General features: G+C 38.3%; 1 protein-coding gene across 1 annotated transcript in view; it reads left to right on the top strand.

Annotated features, from left to right (window-relative positions):
* Positions 1-14,485, top strand: part of LOC122814177 — a 126,920-nt gene extending 112,435 nt beyond the window's left edge. The window contains exon 2 of the mRNA XM_044086787.1: positions 14,236-14,485. Coding sequence (XP_043942722.1) covers positions 14,236-14,485 — 250 coding nt within the window. The remainder of the gene's footprint in view (positions 1-14,235) is intronic.
* The last annotated feature ends 1,646 nt before the right edge of the window (positions 14,486-16,131 follow it).

The following is a 16,131-nucleotide window of genomic DNA, read 5'->3' as shown; positions in this document are numbered from 1 at the left end:
AGGTGAGGGAAATTAAGTGACTGAGAAGGGTGGTAGGATGCACTCTGTGGGACAGATGAAGAAATGAGGATATAAGAGCAGAAGCCAAAGTAGCTTAAATTGCACAAAATATCAGAGAGATCAGATTATGGTTGTTTGGACATGGTGTGTAAAAAAGCAGAAGACAATCTGGTGAAGAAGATTTGGGACAGACAGGAAGAAGGTAAGAGGAAACAAAGATGTCCAGCAAAGAGGTGGATGGATTGTGTGAAAGAAGATCTGTGACAGTCAGGCATGAGTGTCAAAGAAGGCAGGAGTGTGGCATTGAATCGAGAGAGATGGTGACAGTTAACATGATTCCCTGACCCCATGAATAAAAAAATGGGAAAAAGGGGGCTGATGATGATGATAAATAATATCCTGTTTGCAGACCCCCCCCCAGAGCCCCATCCATCTAGTAAGCCTTCCTTTGAACCACCATCAGTCCTCTAATTATAAGATTATGTCTTGTCATGGTTTCCCACAATAAAGAGAATATTATAACAGCTGTGATGCTAGGTTTCTGTTGAACATATAAAAGAGTTAAACTTTCAGCTTCAGTGGTAAGTTATAAACAGATTTCTGAGCTTGGCCTTCACCTGTACTTGGGCTCCCTTTTTCTGATTCCAGCTTTGCAAGTTACATTAACATTATTCCAATTGCACAGGTTATATTATAGCTACCCAAGTCAAGCTGCAGGGTGTTTTCACAAACAGTTTCTGCAATTGCACAGTGCTGATGTATTCCAAAGACCTACATGACTAATAAAATGAAATGTGTGTAATGGATCAAGTGTATACCTGGTGAATATAGATATGCATTTGGTTTGCAAATATGGAAGCACAGCCTTGTCCACCATTCAGTTATTAACTACCAACAGATCACATAAGCCAGATGATCATGATGTGGCTGTGTTGTCAGTGTCATACTAGGCAGACACTGGTCATGATGTGGCTGTGTTGTCAGTGTCCTACTAGGCAGACACTGGTCATGATGTGGCTGTGTTGTCAATGTCATACTAGGCAGACACTGGTTGAGTAACAATATACCACTACATGACATATCAATGCACATAATGTTTAACTTACTGATGGATTGCAAAAACACATCCTAATAAGGATTCCATTGCAGACAATCCTAATCATTCAACTCTTTACTGCTCCACTTCCATCACTGTTACATCAGTAAGCTCTTACCAGTGGGACGCCCCTTTCGGTACCAGATACCATTATCTACATATTACTAGAATTACCCCAATACTTCCACAATGGCAGTGGATAATAAAACAGTTATGAATCTCTCACTGCACAGACAGCAGAGTAAGGCACAGATTCAGTGTGCTGCTGTAAAAAAATACTATGGTATAGATGCGGAATTAAATGCAGGTATAGCCTGGCAGGTAGTTCATAACAGGAGGAATAAGTGTTTTAAGCAAAGTTTCTACATCTAGGAGTGCTGTAGGATCCCCAGGGTAATGATCAGTGACTATTACTACACCTGGATTATGTCACAAACTGTAACTCCTTTGATCTGATTGATATTGTCTGCCATTCAGTTTCAAGACTAATGCAGTTACAACATGATGGACAGTGGCATAATGTTCTGCAGTTGGCTGGACAGCTGTGTGCTCATAGGTCACTAATACAGTTCCTCATTGTATACCCCTTGTTAGGGTTAATATCAGATGTAGGTCACTCTGTTCATCTACTCCCCAGAAGGTAACTGCAGAATTCCCCTGGCTCAAAGTGTGAAGGTACACAGTGTGTCTGTATGACAGGATAGCATAACATGTTAACCTTATTGTGCACACAGGTATGTAGTGGGCACAGGGTAGTAAGGGCACCTGTCTTGTGCATTGTCAGATGAATACTCTATGTGCACTATTCCACTCAAATGGAGACCTATGGCACTCCATGCAGCTTTACCTTGATTCATGTTTATGGATTGTGCTAATATGTTTAGCATGTATCTCACATAATTCACATACTATCTAAGGGATTAAACAGGATGCTTATGAGTGAGCACATTTCTGTAGCTAGTTCAGTACTCATACAGACACACAACTGTTTAGAAGCAATTGTCAGCATTTCTTTAAAAGACATTGTATTATTTGCTTCATTCATCCCCAACATTCATGATGCATACGATTGTTTATACTCCTTTAAATCAGTATTTTCTCTGTGTTTGTAATTATTTCATTTTTACAATGCACATACCTTTGCGTATTCTTTTAACCATGCGCAAATCATTAAGCATTGGATATTTTATCACCAACAATAAAATATCCATTCCTACTTTAGTTGTTCTAAACTGCAAATGTAAACCCTTCTCACAGACCCTAATATTTGCTGGATTCAGAGAAACGTTTAAATTCTTATTGCTGCTATACACTTAAAGAACATTCATTGCTTTTACTGCCAGAGATTCTTGTGAGTTTTTTTTTTCTTTACAGTTGCACTATTAATGGCCTTGTTTCCTTCACATCCACTATTACTTATAAATTGATTTATTTCCATTATCACACCTACTCTAGCTGTTCTTAAAACAATAGCTAGCATTCTTTTAAAACACAGGGTTACTTCTTTTGTTCATTATACATTGAATTCATATTCTTTAAGCCCTTATGCTTTCCAGCCAGCATTTCTACCTTTCTAATTTATAGGTTACATTAATGTCACTTTACATATTGTTTCATTCTTCTGAAAAATCACTGCATTTTCCATTGGTTATATTTTGAATCCACATTTGGTAATGCTTTTTTTCCTGTATTGTTTCCTCTGTGTTGATAACTATTTCACATTATTATCACATCTACATCTTAGAATTTTCCTTTAAATCATGCAAAGCCATTATGCAATGGGCTTTAGACTGCCAACTCATAAAAAATCTCATTTCTTTTGCATTCTGCTTTTGTGCATTTTACATGTAGTCCTTTAATATTAGATCTCAAATAATTATTGAGTTTGCAAATATGCTTAGGCTTTCATAACAGGCACAGCTCAAAAAGGGTAAGGGGGGACAGTAGGGATGGAGAGGAGGCTGAATGTTGATTGCACTTAAAACAGCAGACTTCCTAGGCATATTGTCTCCTCCTTTTAAGCCAATGCACTAAAAAAATATTAAAAACACAAAAGTAATGTAAATTTATTCAGCTGGGTAATGTCCTTGCTTCCCTAGGAGGGAACATTATATACATTTCAGTCTGCTTATCCTCTTGTTTTATCTTTAACACACGTGTATGTCATCCTTTGATGGTACAGCTTTCCAAAGAATTGAGCATGATGGTTATTTGTACATTTTGCAGTATAATTTACAATTCCCGCATTGCTTCGACATGTTATCTAGAGCAACTGTAAGTTGCATTATGCTTCCTGTACTGCTCTTCACTACAAATATATTCTAGATACATGACCAATTTTAGTTATGCAGAACTTGTAATACAAAGATGTTTGCTTTTCTTTTTTAAGTTGCATTAATTTATACTTTTTTAGCACTATCTTTATTGACTCCATGCCTGCATATACAGCAACAGGAATCTGCTATATTGACCTCGAATACCAAGTTAACGTGAATGACATACCTTAAAACAAGAATATATATATCTATATATAATTATTTAATCTTACATCAACATTCAGGTTTACTCAGAAGGAAAACAGTATCCACAATACAATGAAAATGTGAACATTGACACAAAACTACACATGCACTGACAAATAACCCCAGAGTCTGCAAAAAGTAAAAATAAAACAAAAAAACTAAAAATTAATGTTTTTTATAGGGGGTCAAGACCCCATGCTCCCCCCACCCCATGCTAATTAGATATATGAAGTTTGAGGTCACACAAAATTGAGGAAAGTCAACCCCGAGAATTGTGCGAGCTTGCACACCTGTTGACCATCTGTTTAGTCGACCAAAAGCAGACAGCAAAACAGGTGTTAACCAAACCTAACAATCCGCAACTGTATCTATCTATATCTATCTATCTATAGATGTGTATGTATATATATATATATTTATGTAAATCTATATCTATATCTAATACACACACACACACACACACACACATATATATATATATATATATACACACACACTCATATTTATATGTACATATATAGATGTCTGCAGCTAATTATCCATTGCTACTCTTTTTGCAATGGCTAGAGAGTACTACTAACTTACAAATTATACAATAAAACATAAGTATTATTCTTAAGACCAAGAATAGAAATGCAGTGACCATGAACATCTAGGCTTGCTTTCTGAGGTTTATTATCAACTAAAGAGTCAATTTCACTCTGCCATCGTAGGATCCTTAAAACTAATTCCATCTTGTATAATTCCTGTGTAATCTTTTCCACTTCTAGGTCCAGAGAAACATTCCTTCTCCAGCCCAAGTTTTTACCTTTCTCCTCACTAACATTAATTTTTAGAATAACTGCTCTTGTCTGAAATCCAAATTTAGTAAGTGAATGTGTAAATCTTACAGGTTTTCTCCTTCTGTACTGAAGGTGTCTCCCTCATAGCTATCCACCAGTGTGTCCATACAGGACTGTCTTTGCAGGGGTAGTGCCAGTCTCTGGTTAGCTAACCTGATAGTGTTCCGAATATGGAGAAGCTCCAAGCAGCTTCACAAAATCCAGGCAGGACATTATGTAATCCTCTAATAGTAGGTTATACTAAAACTGTAAAATCAGAAAATGGGTTCATTGTTTATGTAACCTATTGGCATGAATATGTCTGAATCTGACAGTGAGATTATATCAGGGAGCCTTTCCTGAGGGTTAATTTCCCCAGGCCATTTTATTGTCTTGTTAAGTTTCTCTCCAATAAACCCTTGGTAAAACTTCTGTTCAGTCTTCCTGTTCTTTATAACTAGTGAAGACACCTCCCCCCACTCACACATACGCAATTACCCAAGCAAAAGAATATGGCAAATAACATCAGCCTTACAATCCAACAGAGTATATAAAATTTTAGGTCAGGCAGCTATACTGTAGTACTACAGACGAGGGAAGCTATCCCCCCGAACAGGAGGGCGGTATGAGGAGATCACACTGAAGATTACATCTATTGCCATCCCATAGAAAAATAGTCATAGTTTAACTCATTTTAGTAGCAAAATCATCTGAAGGACATTACAGGACCCCATGAGAGACACTGCTGACAAAAGTCAAAATATGCCAGGCCACCCCTTTACCCTCTGAATCATATCCCGCATAAAGACTTCAAAGCTTGAAGGCATGCTTTAGTCTTAAAAATTATGTCCACAAAAATATACTGTATAGTTTGACCAAATATCAGGCCCAATTGGAAGATTTGAATAGAATTTTGTAGGAAGGATTAAGTCTTACAGATTGCAGTGAATGCAACATTGTTCATTGACAAGCATCTGTTTTAGTTGAGTTTATTTATACACAGCCAATGAGCTAAATAAATTTAACTGTTCAGGGACTCTCTGAAAATCATATTCAGGAGAGAAAAGAGATAGTAGATCAATTGCCAACAAAGAGAATTTGAACTCATGTCTTTGAATAACATAGCCCTGGATTTTCAAGGATATAATTCAATTTAAAGGGCAAATAAAAGAGGGAGCACCCCTGTCTGGTTCCTCTGTGCAGAACCATGCAGAGCAAAAGCTACATGCCCAGTTTAATAAAAGCTGTCAGTTATTGTTATAATGCCCTAAGTATATTTTAAAGCCATTGGTGAAACCTAAATATCCTTTTTGTTGTAAACAGGAACTCCCAGGATACCCAATCAATGGCCTTTCCACACCACTGACCTCTACTTATCTTCTTATCTTTGAAGGCATCCTCAATTAATGTAGATGTTTTAATCAGAATGTCAAAAATGAAGCATTGTGGAACAAACCCAATTTGATCTTTATGGATAATGTCACATAAAGCAGGATGGTAGCTATCTGTTAAAATATTCATAAGCAACATTTTGTTGTGGTTTAGAACAGAGATTGTTCTATATCATGCAACCAATGTGGGGTCCTTGACAGGTCTAAAAACAGTGGATATGACCACCCATTTCTGGAAAAAGTGGGAATGGCCATTTAGACATATATATATATATATATATATATATATATATATATATATATATATATATATAGCCAAAATAACATTTAATATGAATTTCTCTTTAATATATCTAAAAATGCCAAGACTTTGATAAAAATGTTTTCTTCTTAATACCATTTATGTACACATGTATTGCATTACTAGATTAGGTAGACTGATAATGGCCTTTGCTGGAACATTGGCTAGACTGTGTAATGGCCTTTGCTGGAACATTGGCTAGACTGGGCAATGGCCTTTGCTGGAACATTGGCTAGACTGTATAATGGCCTTTGCTGGAACATTGGCTAGACTGTGTAATGGCCTTTGCTGGAACATTGGCTAGACTGTATAATGGCCTTTGCTGGAACATTGGCTAGACTGTGTAATGGCCTTTGCTGGAACATTGGCTAGACTGTGTAATGGCCTTTGCTGGAACACTGGCTAGACTGTGTAATGGCCTTTGCTGGAACACTGGCTAGACTGTGTAATGGCCTTTGGTAGAAACAGAACATTTCATTTTCCAGCCTCAATTTTAAATAATCATGGAGCACATATGAATGATGCTAAGTGTGCTTCAGTCTTTGTATCATACAGGATGACATATTTATTTATTTGCAAAAGCCCTTTTGCAGTTTGGGGGCAGGGGAGAAAATCTGTAAACAATGAGAATACTTTAAGAAAAACACTACAACAAAAACTGCCACACCATACCATAATGGACTGATACACAGAGTTCTAACAAAGTACCACAAAAAGAATAGAAAAAAACAGAGTAATCGTCTAATAGGTGTGCAGGTTCATACCAGTGTAATGACCACCATGGTCTTTACAAACCTAGCCATGCAAACTGACACAGTTTGTCCTAAGAGTTACTTGGATGTCTATATGGTGGGGTATGTTAGAAAGGAGGCAGATAAGGGTTATGTGTATGGGTGGGGTATATTAGTTGTGGATTAATTTACTTACTGTTGACTTCTGCCCATCAGAGACATGGGGGCAAGGCTGGGGGTGAATTTGCAATTTCCCATTCAATGTTCAAGGTTTCTTTTGAACAGGGTCAGGGATGAACTCTGCTTCATGCAGATGGGGAGTTTATTCCATAGCATGGGAATTCTTTGAGACACATATCGGTCCCTCCAGCAGGTTCTATTTATGTTGCAGACCAAGTTCAGGTCTTTGGATCTAGTGGTTCTGGTGGTGTTTGCCTTGTGGATGTCCAAGAGATCCATCAGAACTGGATTGGAGGATACACTATCTGATAGGCATAAATCACCTCTCAGTAACCTATAGGAGAAAGAGTACAGAGATAGGATCTTAAGGTGATCTGTGTAGGACAAGATATCCATACCCTAGATTCTCCCCGAGAGGAAGCTTTGACAGCATTCCAACTATTGCATGTGCCTGTCTAGGTGCATGCAAAGGGGGCATTGTAGTCAATAATGGGCCTGATAATTGCTGAGTAGAGTGTTACTGTTACTTCCTTGGATGTGCATTTTATACACTTGTTTGTGAGTTGGGCGACATAGAATGATTTTCTTATTATCTGGGCAACAAGTTGGTTGAATGCCAGATTACTGTCTACATATGTTCTCAGATCCCTAACTATCTGGTCAAGTCATAGGGGTGTTTTATCAATAAAGTAATTAGCATTCCTAAACACTTTCCTAAGTGGCACTATAATGCATTTGTTAGCACTGAGTTTTAATCTATGACTTTTGCACCAGTCACTTGTTTGTTTTAGGCCCTCTTGTAGAATGTTGCTGTTGTGAAGGGAATCTATGATAGCTCCCAATTCACAGTCATCTGCAAACTTGGTGAGCCAGAGGCCATTGACATTAGCTTTGACTTCCAAGAAGTCGATGCCAAAAAGGAACGGGTCCAAAACAGAGCCCTGAGAAACTACAATGACGACTGATCTCTTGGTCGAGGTAGTCTCACAGATCTTGACTTTTTTGATCCTGTGAGCCAGCTGGCAGGCCAGCAAGCTATGTAGGGATTTATGCCTTTTTCTGAGACTTCATCAACAATACCTATGTGGGATATTATATTGAATGCCTTGGGCAGGTCAAGGTGTGTGATATGCATCAGTTCCTCCTTATCCATAGCCATGCTGACCCTCTCGGTGAAGTCTGCCAAGTTAAGTAGGCAAGACCTTCCCTTAACCAGGGCAAACTGGATGGGTCCAGTGTATGTACATTGCCAATGCCCTTGTTGATCAAATCTGTGGCTAATACACAGAATTATAAGGAAACATGATAATATAAAGATCGTTCTCATTGATTTCAATTTATCCAACATTAAAATGTGTAACTTATTTATGAATATATCTAATAGAAAGGAGCCAAAAAGTGAGCTTTCAGAGACATGTACTGGTATGGGAAGAAAAGGCTGAGAAGGGGTGTTGCCATTTTATTGTTTTCTGTTGCCAAGGTATCTATTAAACCATGATGGCATGCAGTGGGAGATGCCTATGGTGGAGTGTTCAGTTAGTAGTTTATGATGAGAGACGGTGTCAAATACTTTGGATAAGTAAAGGAACATGGATGAGACCAAGCGACCTGCATTTCTCTGATGCCTGATTGTACTGGTGAAATGTAGAAGAGCAGTTGTTGTGTTGTAGTTTGGATAAAAGCTGCATTGGGTCTTCGAGTGGAGGTTGTTGGCAATGAGGTACCCAAGCTGCTGTGCAAGAATTAATTTCTTTAGGAATTTGAATAAGAGAGAGAGTATTTTGATAGATCTATAGTTAGAACATTCCTGTTGAATTTCCACTTTTGTGAAGAGGTATGACATAAGATTTTTTTTCCAGAGGATTTGGGACATGGCTGCCCGTAATGGAACAAGTTATTAAGTATGATGACTAGGTAAACCACTGTGTGTTTTGCCATTTTGATGGATTCACCTGGAAGGTTTCAACAGTTTGACTTGTAGGTTTTAGCTTATGGAGATAATCTTAGTTGTTCATATAGGATCTGGGTTTAAGGAGAAAGATGTTGTGAGATCATTTAGCTGAGTAGGTAGTGGGGCTTCATCTTTGACAAGGGATGAAACTGGTCGGTTGAAGTGGTTGTTGAACTTGGAGGCAACGTAATTGGTGTTATTATATTAGAGTTGTTTCACTAGGGTGAAGAAGAGTTTTCAGTGATGCCCATAAGAGCTTTTTATGTTAATGTTGATATTTTCCCAGAGTTTAGTATAGATTTTTTTGTCTGTTTTAATGCTGGATTTCTCATGGTTTCTGAGTTATCTGAGGTTTGTTTCCAGTTACTTTGAGGTTTGTTTTGTCATCTTTGTTTCCAAGCTTTGTGCCTGATGTGCATCCATTGTTTAGTTTCCTTTGTTAACCAAAGACCTCGGTTAGATTTTATCATTTTTGCTCAAATGGGAGCCAGTTCACTTGGTATGAGAGGAAACATTTTGTTGAATTCTGATATAGCTTTAGGTTGGAAATAAAAGTTTGTACTTGAAATTTGCTGAAGTTGCATACTTGTTATATTGTGGACGCATGTGGGTATTTTTTTGCTACAAGGTAGGATGATAGCCACTGATGTTGTCTAGTAGGCAACCTCTGGTGGTTATTTTATTTGGTAATGAGGAGAAAATCTAATCCAATACAGATGCTCTACTGGTATTTTCATTAGGCCTAGCCTGGATACTGATGAGCTGAGTGGAAATAATATTGGTTTATTGAATAGGTGTGGTATCCAATCATATTTATTGCCAGTCAATGTTGAGGTCTCATAGTACGACTGTTTCATGTTTATAGTTGTTGAATATCCAGCAGAGGATTTCATCAGCAGTGTTAATATTGTTACTGGTGGATGCACAGTGCTGTTATGCATATGCTCCTTTTACTGTTTAGCATTAGCAGAGAGATGAGTGCTGCTGTGTTGTTAAATGGGGAAATGGGGTTGTGGTGGAGAGTCATTTCAAGGCTATTTCTATAAAAATGGATACCCTGCCACTGATTTTGTTTTTGCTATCCTTTCTTAAGATGCAGTAGTCTGGTGGGATAATTTCTTCATTTTTTTTTATATCTGGTTTTAGCCAAGTTTCTGGAGTGACTAAGATAATGAGACCGAAGGTGTGTACGTCATGAGGTTAAGTTTGTGAGTAGGATTAGGGGAAGCAGTATAAAGAACTGAACAATGATCACAGTAGTTAAAAGAGATGAAGAATAGATGTATGTGATATGAGGAGAAGAAACATAAAAGGTTTTGTGATAAGTCAGGGTTGCATTGTTTGGAATGTATGATGTTTTATGGAGAGTGAGGGTTATGAGCACTAGTTTTGTAAGAACAGGGTGGGGGATGGTTGTTCCTGAATGCGCTAGAGAAAGGGGTAAGGAAAGATGAGTGAAATGGAGGCAAAAGGAAAAGCATAAGGAAGAAAGGAAGGCAAGAAGTGATGTGTAAGAAATGGGAGGAGAATGAGAAGAAGTAATGCAGTATTTAGCTGTGTGTGTGTGTGCGTGTGTGTGTGTGTCTGCACGCAGGTGGGTGAGAGTACATGTATCTGTGTGTGTGTGTGTGTGTGTGTGTGTGTGTGTGTGTGTGTGTGTGTGTGCATGCAGGTGGGTGAGAGTACATGTATCTTTGTGTGTGTGTGTGTCTGTGTGTGTGTGCGTGTGTGCGTGTGTGTGTGTGTGTGTGTGTGTGTGTGTGCATGCAGGTGGGTGAGAGTACATGTATCTTTGTGTGTGTGTGTATGCATGCAGGTGGGTGAGAGTACATGTATCTTTGTGTGTGTGTGTGTGTGTGTGCATGCAGGTGGGTGAGAGTACATGTATCTTTGTGTGTGTGTGCGTGTGTGTGTGCGTGTGTGTGTGTGTGCGTGTGTGTGTGTGTGCATGCAGGTGGGTGAGAGTACACGTATCTTTGTGTGTGTGTGTATGCATGCAGGTGGGTGAGAGTACATGTATCTTTGTGTGTGTGTGTCTGTGTGTGTGTGCGTGTGTGCGTGTGTGTGTGTGCGCGCGTGTGTGTGTGTGCGCGTGTGTGTGTGCATGTGTGTGTGTGTGTGTGTGTGTGTGTGTGTGTGTGTGTGTGTGTGTGTGTGTGTGTGTGTGTGTGTGTGTGTGTGCGTGTGTGTGTGTGATTGGCAGGTGTTTTGTTGGGTAGAGTTTAGCAAGTTTAAATGTAGTTCAAGTGGTGGTGGGTAGGAATTTGGGTAGTGTAGGATGGAGGTGGGGGGTTGCATCATGATCCAGTGTAAATGGAGTGAAGCCTACCCAAGAAGGGTGTTGAGTATGTTCATTAATAATCTCTGAATTTAGCTCTGAAGCCTACCCAAGAAGGGTGTTGAGTATGTTCAGAAACAATCTCTGAATTTAGCCCTGAGATCACCATGTAAGTGAAAGAAGCTGTTCTCTTTTGTCTTGGTGATGTTACTAGGGGGATTCATTTCTCCAAATGAGAGAATTACATAAGAGAAGTCTATGTACGATACTCAAACAAGATGTCAGAGTCGAACAATACTTTAAGGTGAGTGATTGTATAACATGCGCATTGAGCTATTGTGCCAGAATGACTTTGGATAACTTAAGACAGAGAAGGGAGGAGTGGAGGATCCACTCTTTTAAAGAAGATGTTCAAGCCTGCTACTGTTTTTGACTTTTGTCCTATAGTGACTTCTAGATGTAACAAAAAGTGGGGCAGTGGCAAACCTGATCATAATCAACTATAGAGGAGTTTATGTGATACCTATCAGCTGTAGAAACTCCTGGATTGTACAATTACTTGTTAAAAGTGCACTGCTGTTTTAAATACATTGAAGGTTTATAATTGGAGAACATGACCTGCTGCTTGAAAGGCTGATTAGAATTTATCCTCACACTGCGGTGTCTTAGATGATTCACAAAGCATAGTATGAATAATGGCATATGAGTCCATTTATTTTTCTATGGACAGTTTATTGACAGTTTATATTTGGAGAAATGAATCTGTCACTAGGATGGTAGTTGACTTCTGTACATACACTGTGGTTATCTGAGAGGCAGCCCAACTATCCTCATGTTTTGTCCCATCTTAGTGCACCATTTCCCAGTCTCTCCTCCTCTATTCTGGTGACTCGGTCTCTTCCATCTTTGTCTTAGCTCTCTAACAGCACCTGACCTCACCCAGCTGTCAATAAGGCAAAATATGTAGACAGGACGCATGTTTGCTCTAGTGTTTTCTTACTGTGCTCTCTTCATATTTATCTACACAGTTAGTATCACTTTACCTGCCTCCTTTTCTTTGTATCCTGATTCTTGCCTGCCATTTTCTACTTAACTTCTACCTTCCTCTTCCTCTTCTTGATACCCCATGTCCTCTACATCTGCCTCTCCCTACCTCTCATATTCATTATTCCATTCAGCTGTTTTTGTCCTATGTACATCTGCCTCCAATGACTTTCTCTCTCCATAGCTTAACTTTCAATGCCCAAGTATTACTGCTAATTTGCAGTCCATTAATGTTCTTCTTACTTCCACCACAGTCGCTCATGCCATTCTGTTGATTTACCCAGTATCCACTTTACTCCCCATATAATCATTCATATCCTTTACATCACCCCCTACAGATCCATCAACTCAATTGCACAATGTGATTGAACCTGATGATTCAAACACTGTTATTCTTTATTCATTTCACTGAGCTAAGAAGCATTTCCAGAGAATACAATTCAGTTGCCAGGCATACAATGCTAGGAATGTAGATACAGAACTATTCAAAAATTAAAGAGTGATCATATTAGTAGCATAGCACAGATAAGGTGGGGTGAAGGGGATAGACAGCCATAGGCAAGCACTAGGAGGAGTGATTGGCAGATCCTGATTGGTCTTCAGTGGATTAATGCTCTGTGTGTGTGTGTGGCATAAACTGAAGCAACTGCTTACTACAGTTTAAAACAAAAATAGTCCATTTCATAATGTAAGTGTTTCAGCACTCCATGTGCGTAAACTGTAGCAACTGCTTACTAAAATGAAACAAGCAGCTCTTTACAGTTTAAAATGAAAGAAGCTTTTTTCTCTTTTTCCTTAACTCAGTTGGTTTAGTGCTTCATGTGCATAAACTGCAGTAACCACTGCAGTTTAAAATTAAAAAAAGAGCTTTTATTCTTTTTTTCTTTCCTTTCATTATTGAAATGGCACTATACCATATCATATTCCAGTGACTGTGGAACCAGTTAAGGGTATGAAGTGGTAGAATACAGAAGACTGGAAGTGGAATAGCATGACATGAACAAGAAACAAAAAGAATAACAAACTAAGAAGGTGGAAAGAGGTTCATTAAAGAAAGTCATGGAAGCATTAAAGGCCAACATGTCTAATGGGAAATGGAATAAAATCTAGAATGAGAAGGGAGTGTGTGTTAATCAGCAGTTTGAAAATTGTGTACTAGCAGAGGGAATTAAAAAGGATTTACAGGTTGCTAAACACTCCAAAGAGATGAGGCCAATGGGAATCTGGAGATGAAGAAGATCTTGAATATAAGCAGAGGTTAAACTGTACTCTAAACTGGTAGACAGCATTTGTACTGAAGTGAAAATAATTGAAAGAAACGAATTCCGAAGCTCACAAGACAGCATTTGTCCTGAAGTAAAAATAATTGAAAAAAGGAATTCCGAAGCCCTCAAGTAGAAAATATCAGGTATGGAAATTAAAGCAAAGGTGGGAAGAGATGGCGGTTGCTAAATTGATAAATGGCAAATAACAGCTACTTAAGGTGGGTGGTAGGAAACAAGGTTAGAGGAGAGGTTCAGTGAAAGAAGATAAAAATGAGCTTAGGATGAATGGGGAAGGCACAAGGCGAGGGCAAGAGAAGCCTGAAGATAATAATTTTGTAAATATTAGCAAGTGAGAAACTGGTGCATGCTAGTAAGCATATTAAAAACAGAAAGGAAGCCAGAAGTGATGGCTTACAAGTTACATTTTATGAAAAAAATGAAAGAAACAGTGAAAGAGATATCACTGTCTGTATATAATCAGAGCATGAAGTTTAGCTACTGTAAAATCTTATATGGTAGGCTAAGGTTTCCAAAGGTAAAAGAAGTTAAAGGCCTGTATCAGTAATAACTCTAGATGCAAACATGTTAAGTAGGAAGTTATGTAAAAAGACTAGTGTATATACTAGCCAAGCGGAACAGCATTACACGTCTTCAGCTACTGGGCTACAGCATCTCACGTCTTCATCTACTGGGCTACAGCATCACACGTCTTCAGCTACTGGGCTACAGCATCTCACGTCTTCAGCTACTGGGCTACAGCATCTCACGTCTTCAGCTACTGGGCTACAGCATCTCACGTCTTCAGCTACTGGGCTACAGCATCTCATGTCTTCAGCTACTGGGCAACAGCATCACACGTCTTCAGCTACTGGGCTATAGTTCCAGTCTTAACCAACTTGATTTAGTTGCTCAGTGCTTTTGCAAAAGAAACGCAGACTATTTCATGGAAAGACTTCTTATTTCAACACAGCAGGTTTTGTATAGCTTTTCCTCCTCTTTTACTTTTTCTTGCCAAATTTAAGAGGTCATTTCGTTTTGACACTTGCATGCCAGTTTCGAGACTTCATCCTATGTCAGGTTCTTGTGTCATTTACACAAGTTCCAATCTTTCTCAGCTGAAAATTGTAGCATGGCTAACAGCATGACTGCTTTTAGCCCCAGACCGTTGTCTGTTTTAATCCCTCTCTAATATGTTCTTCACTGATGCATTTCCCTGGCCTGATTGAACAACTGATGCATATAATACAGCTTTAGCACAAGGGAGCTACATCTGTCAATACATAAAACAAGAATTGTAGATGAACTGTTTGGTTTCATTAAATAAATGCTACTCTCTTATATCATGTAATGTCATGATTTCCAAACATCCCTTACAGTTTTATGCTTCCCTTTATTATTCGTATGAAGGGTCACTTGTACTGCTTGAGCTATGTGAATATAACTGAAAGAAAGTATTACTATAGCATCTAAATGGCCTAGAATTATTTGAGAAAAATAATATTTTGCTCTCAGTTTTACATAAGCTGCTTCTAGCTGTACAGTAAGTGATAACTGTGGGACGACTTCCTGTATCTTCAGGCTCACTACTCTCATCACACAGCTACTGTTTGAAAGAAAAAAAGTGCCCTGATTCTAGGTCTAAACCAAGATAAGGTATAAAGCAGTTTTTTTTTTACCATTGTGTTCAAAATAATACAATAATGACACATATGCATACTTATACTGGAATTACACTTACCCAAAGTCATTCAGAAGTCTGAAGGAACCAATAGATAAAGACCTCAGATTACACATACATGTGAGTACAGATTTGTTTGGTGCTGTACACTTAGATGCATTTTAGGATCAAACCAAAATCTTGGTTTCCCCTGCAACATTCTAAAGTCTTTGGGAAAATAGTCAAGAATATTAGCAGTGTCAAACTCAACAATGGCTAATCTGAGTGTCCACGCCATTCTAAAGACTAACACACGCAGAAACACAAGCATATACACACACACACACACGCACACATATGCAAAGATATACATACACTACACACATAGGCACACACTTATATGTATACATGAGTACATAATCACATGCGCATACCCGGAACTCATTTACAAACATAAAGATTCTCATAGTAGTTAACAGTGAAATTGCATAAACATTAAAGTCTATGTTGTGCCTCACTGTTAACAAACAACATCAGTCCTTAGACATTTGGAGATGTCCATTGTATTTATGCTTCACATTTATATGAAAATTAAGCAACTGTAATCTCACATTTTAGAAACTTTGCTTGTTTGCTTGTTGGTTTATTTGTTTATGTACTAATCAGTAGAATAGGTCACTCCAGTTAAAACAATTGTTTGAAATCCTACTTCTAGCCACTATATTTAGATTTTGGAAAAATTTAAATGCTGGGTGGTTTAATGATTTTGTCAAAGTATTTCACAGTTTAAGTGCAAGATAACATAAAATTGATAATAATGTATGGAATAAGTATTGTGCCTTATTTATGTGCATATGATTCAATGAGATTTACTTTGGAAATAATAGGTTTATG

Source organism: Protopterus annectens, chromosome 10.part0, assembly GCF_019279795.1.
Source record: "Protopterus annectens isolate FY-2018-M chromosome 10.part0, PAN1.0, whole genome shotgun sequence".
NCBI lineage: Eukaryota > Metazoa > Chordata > Ceratodontiformes > Protopteridae > Protopterus > Protopterus annectens.
This window is presented reverse-complemented; position numbering and strand designations above follow the sequence as displayed.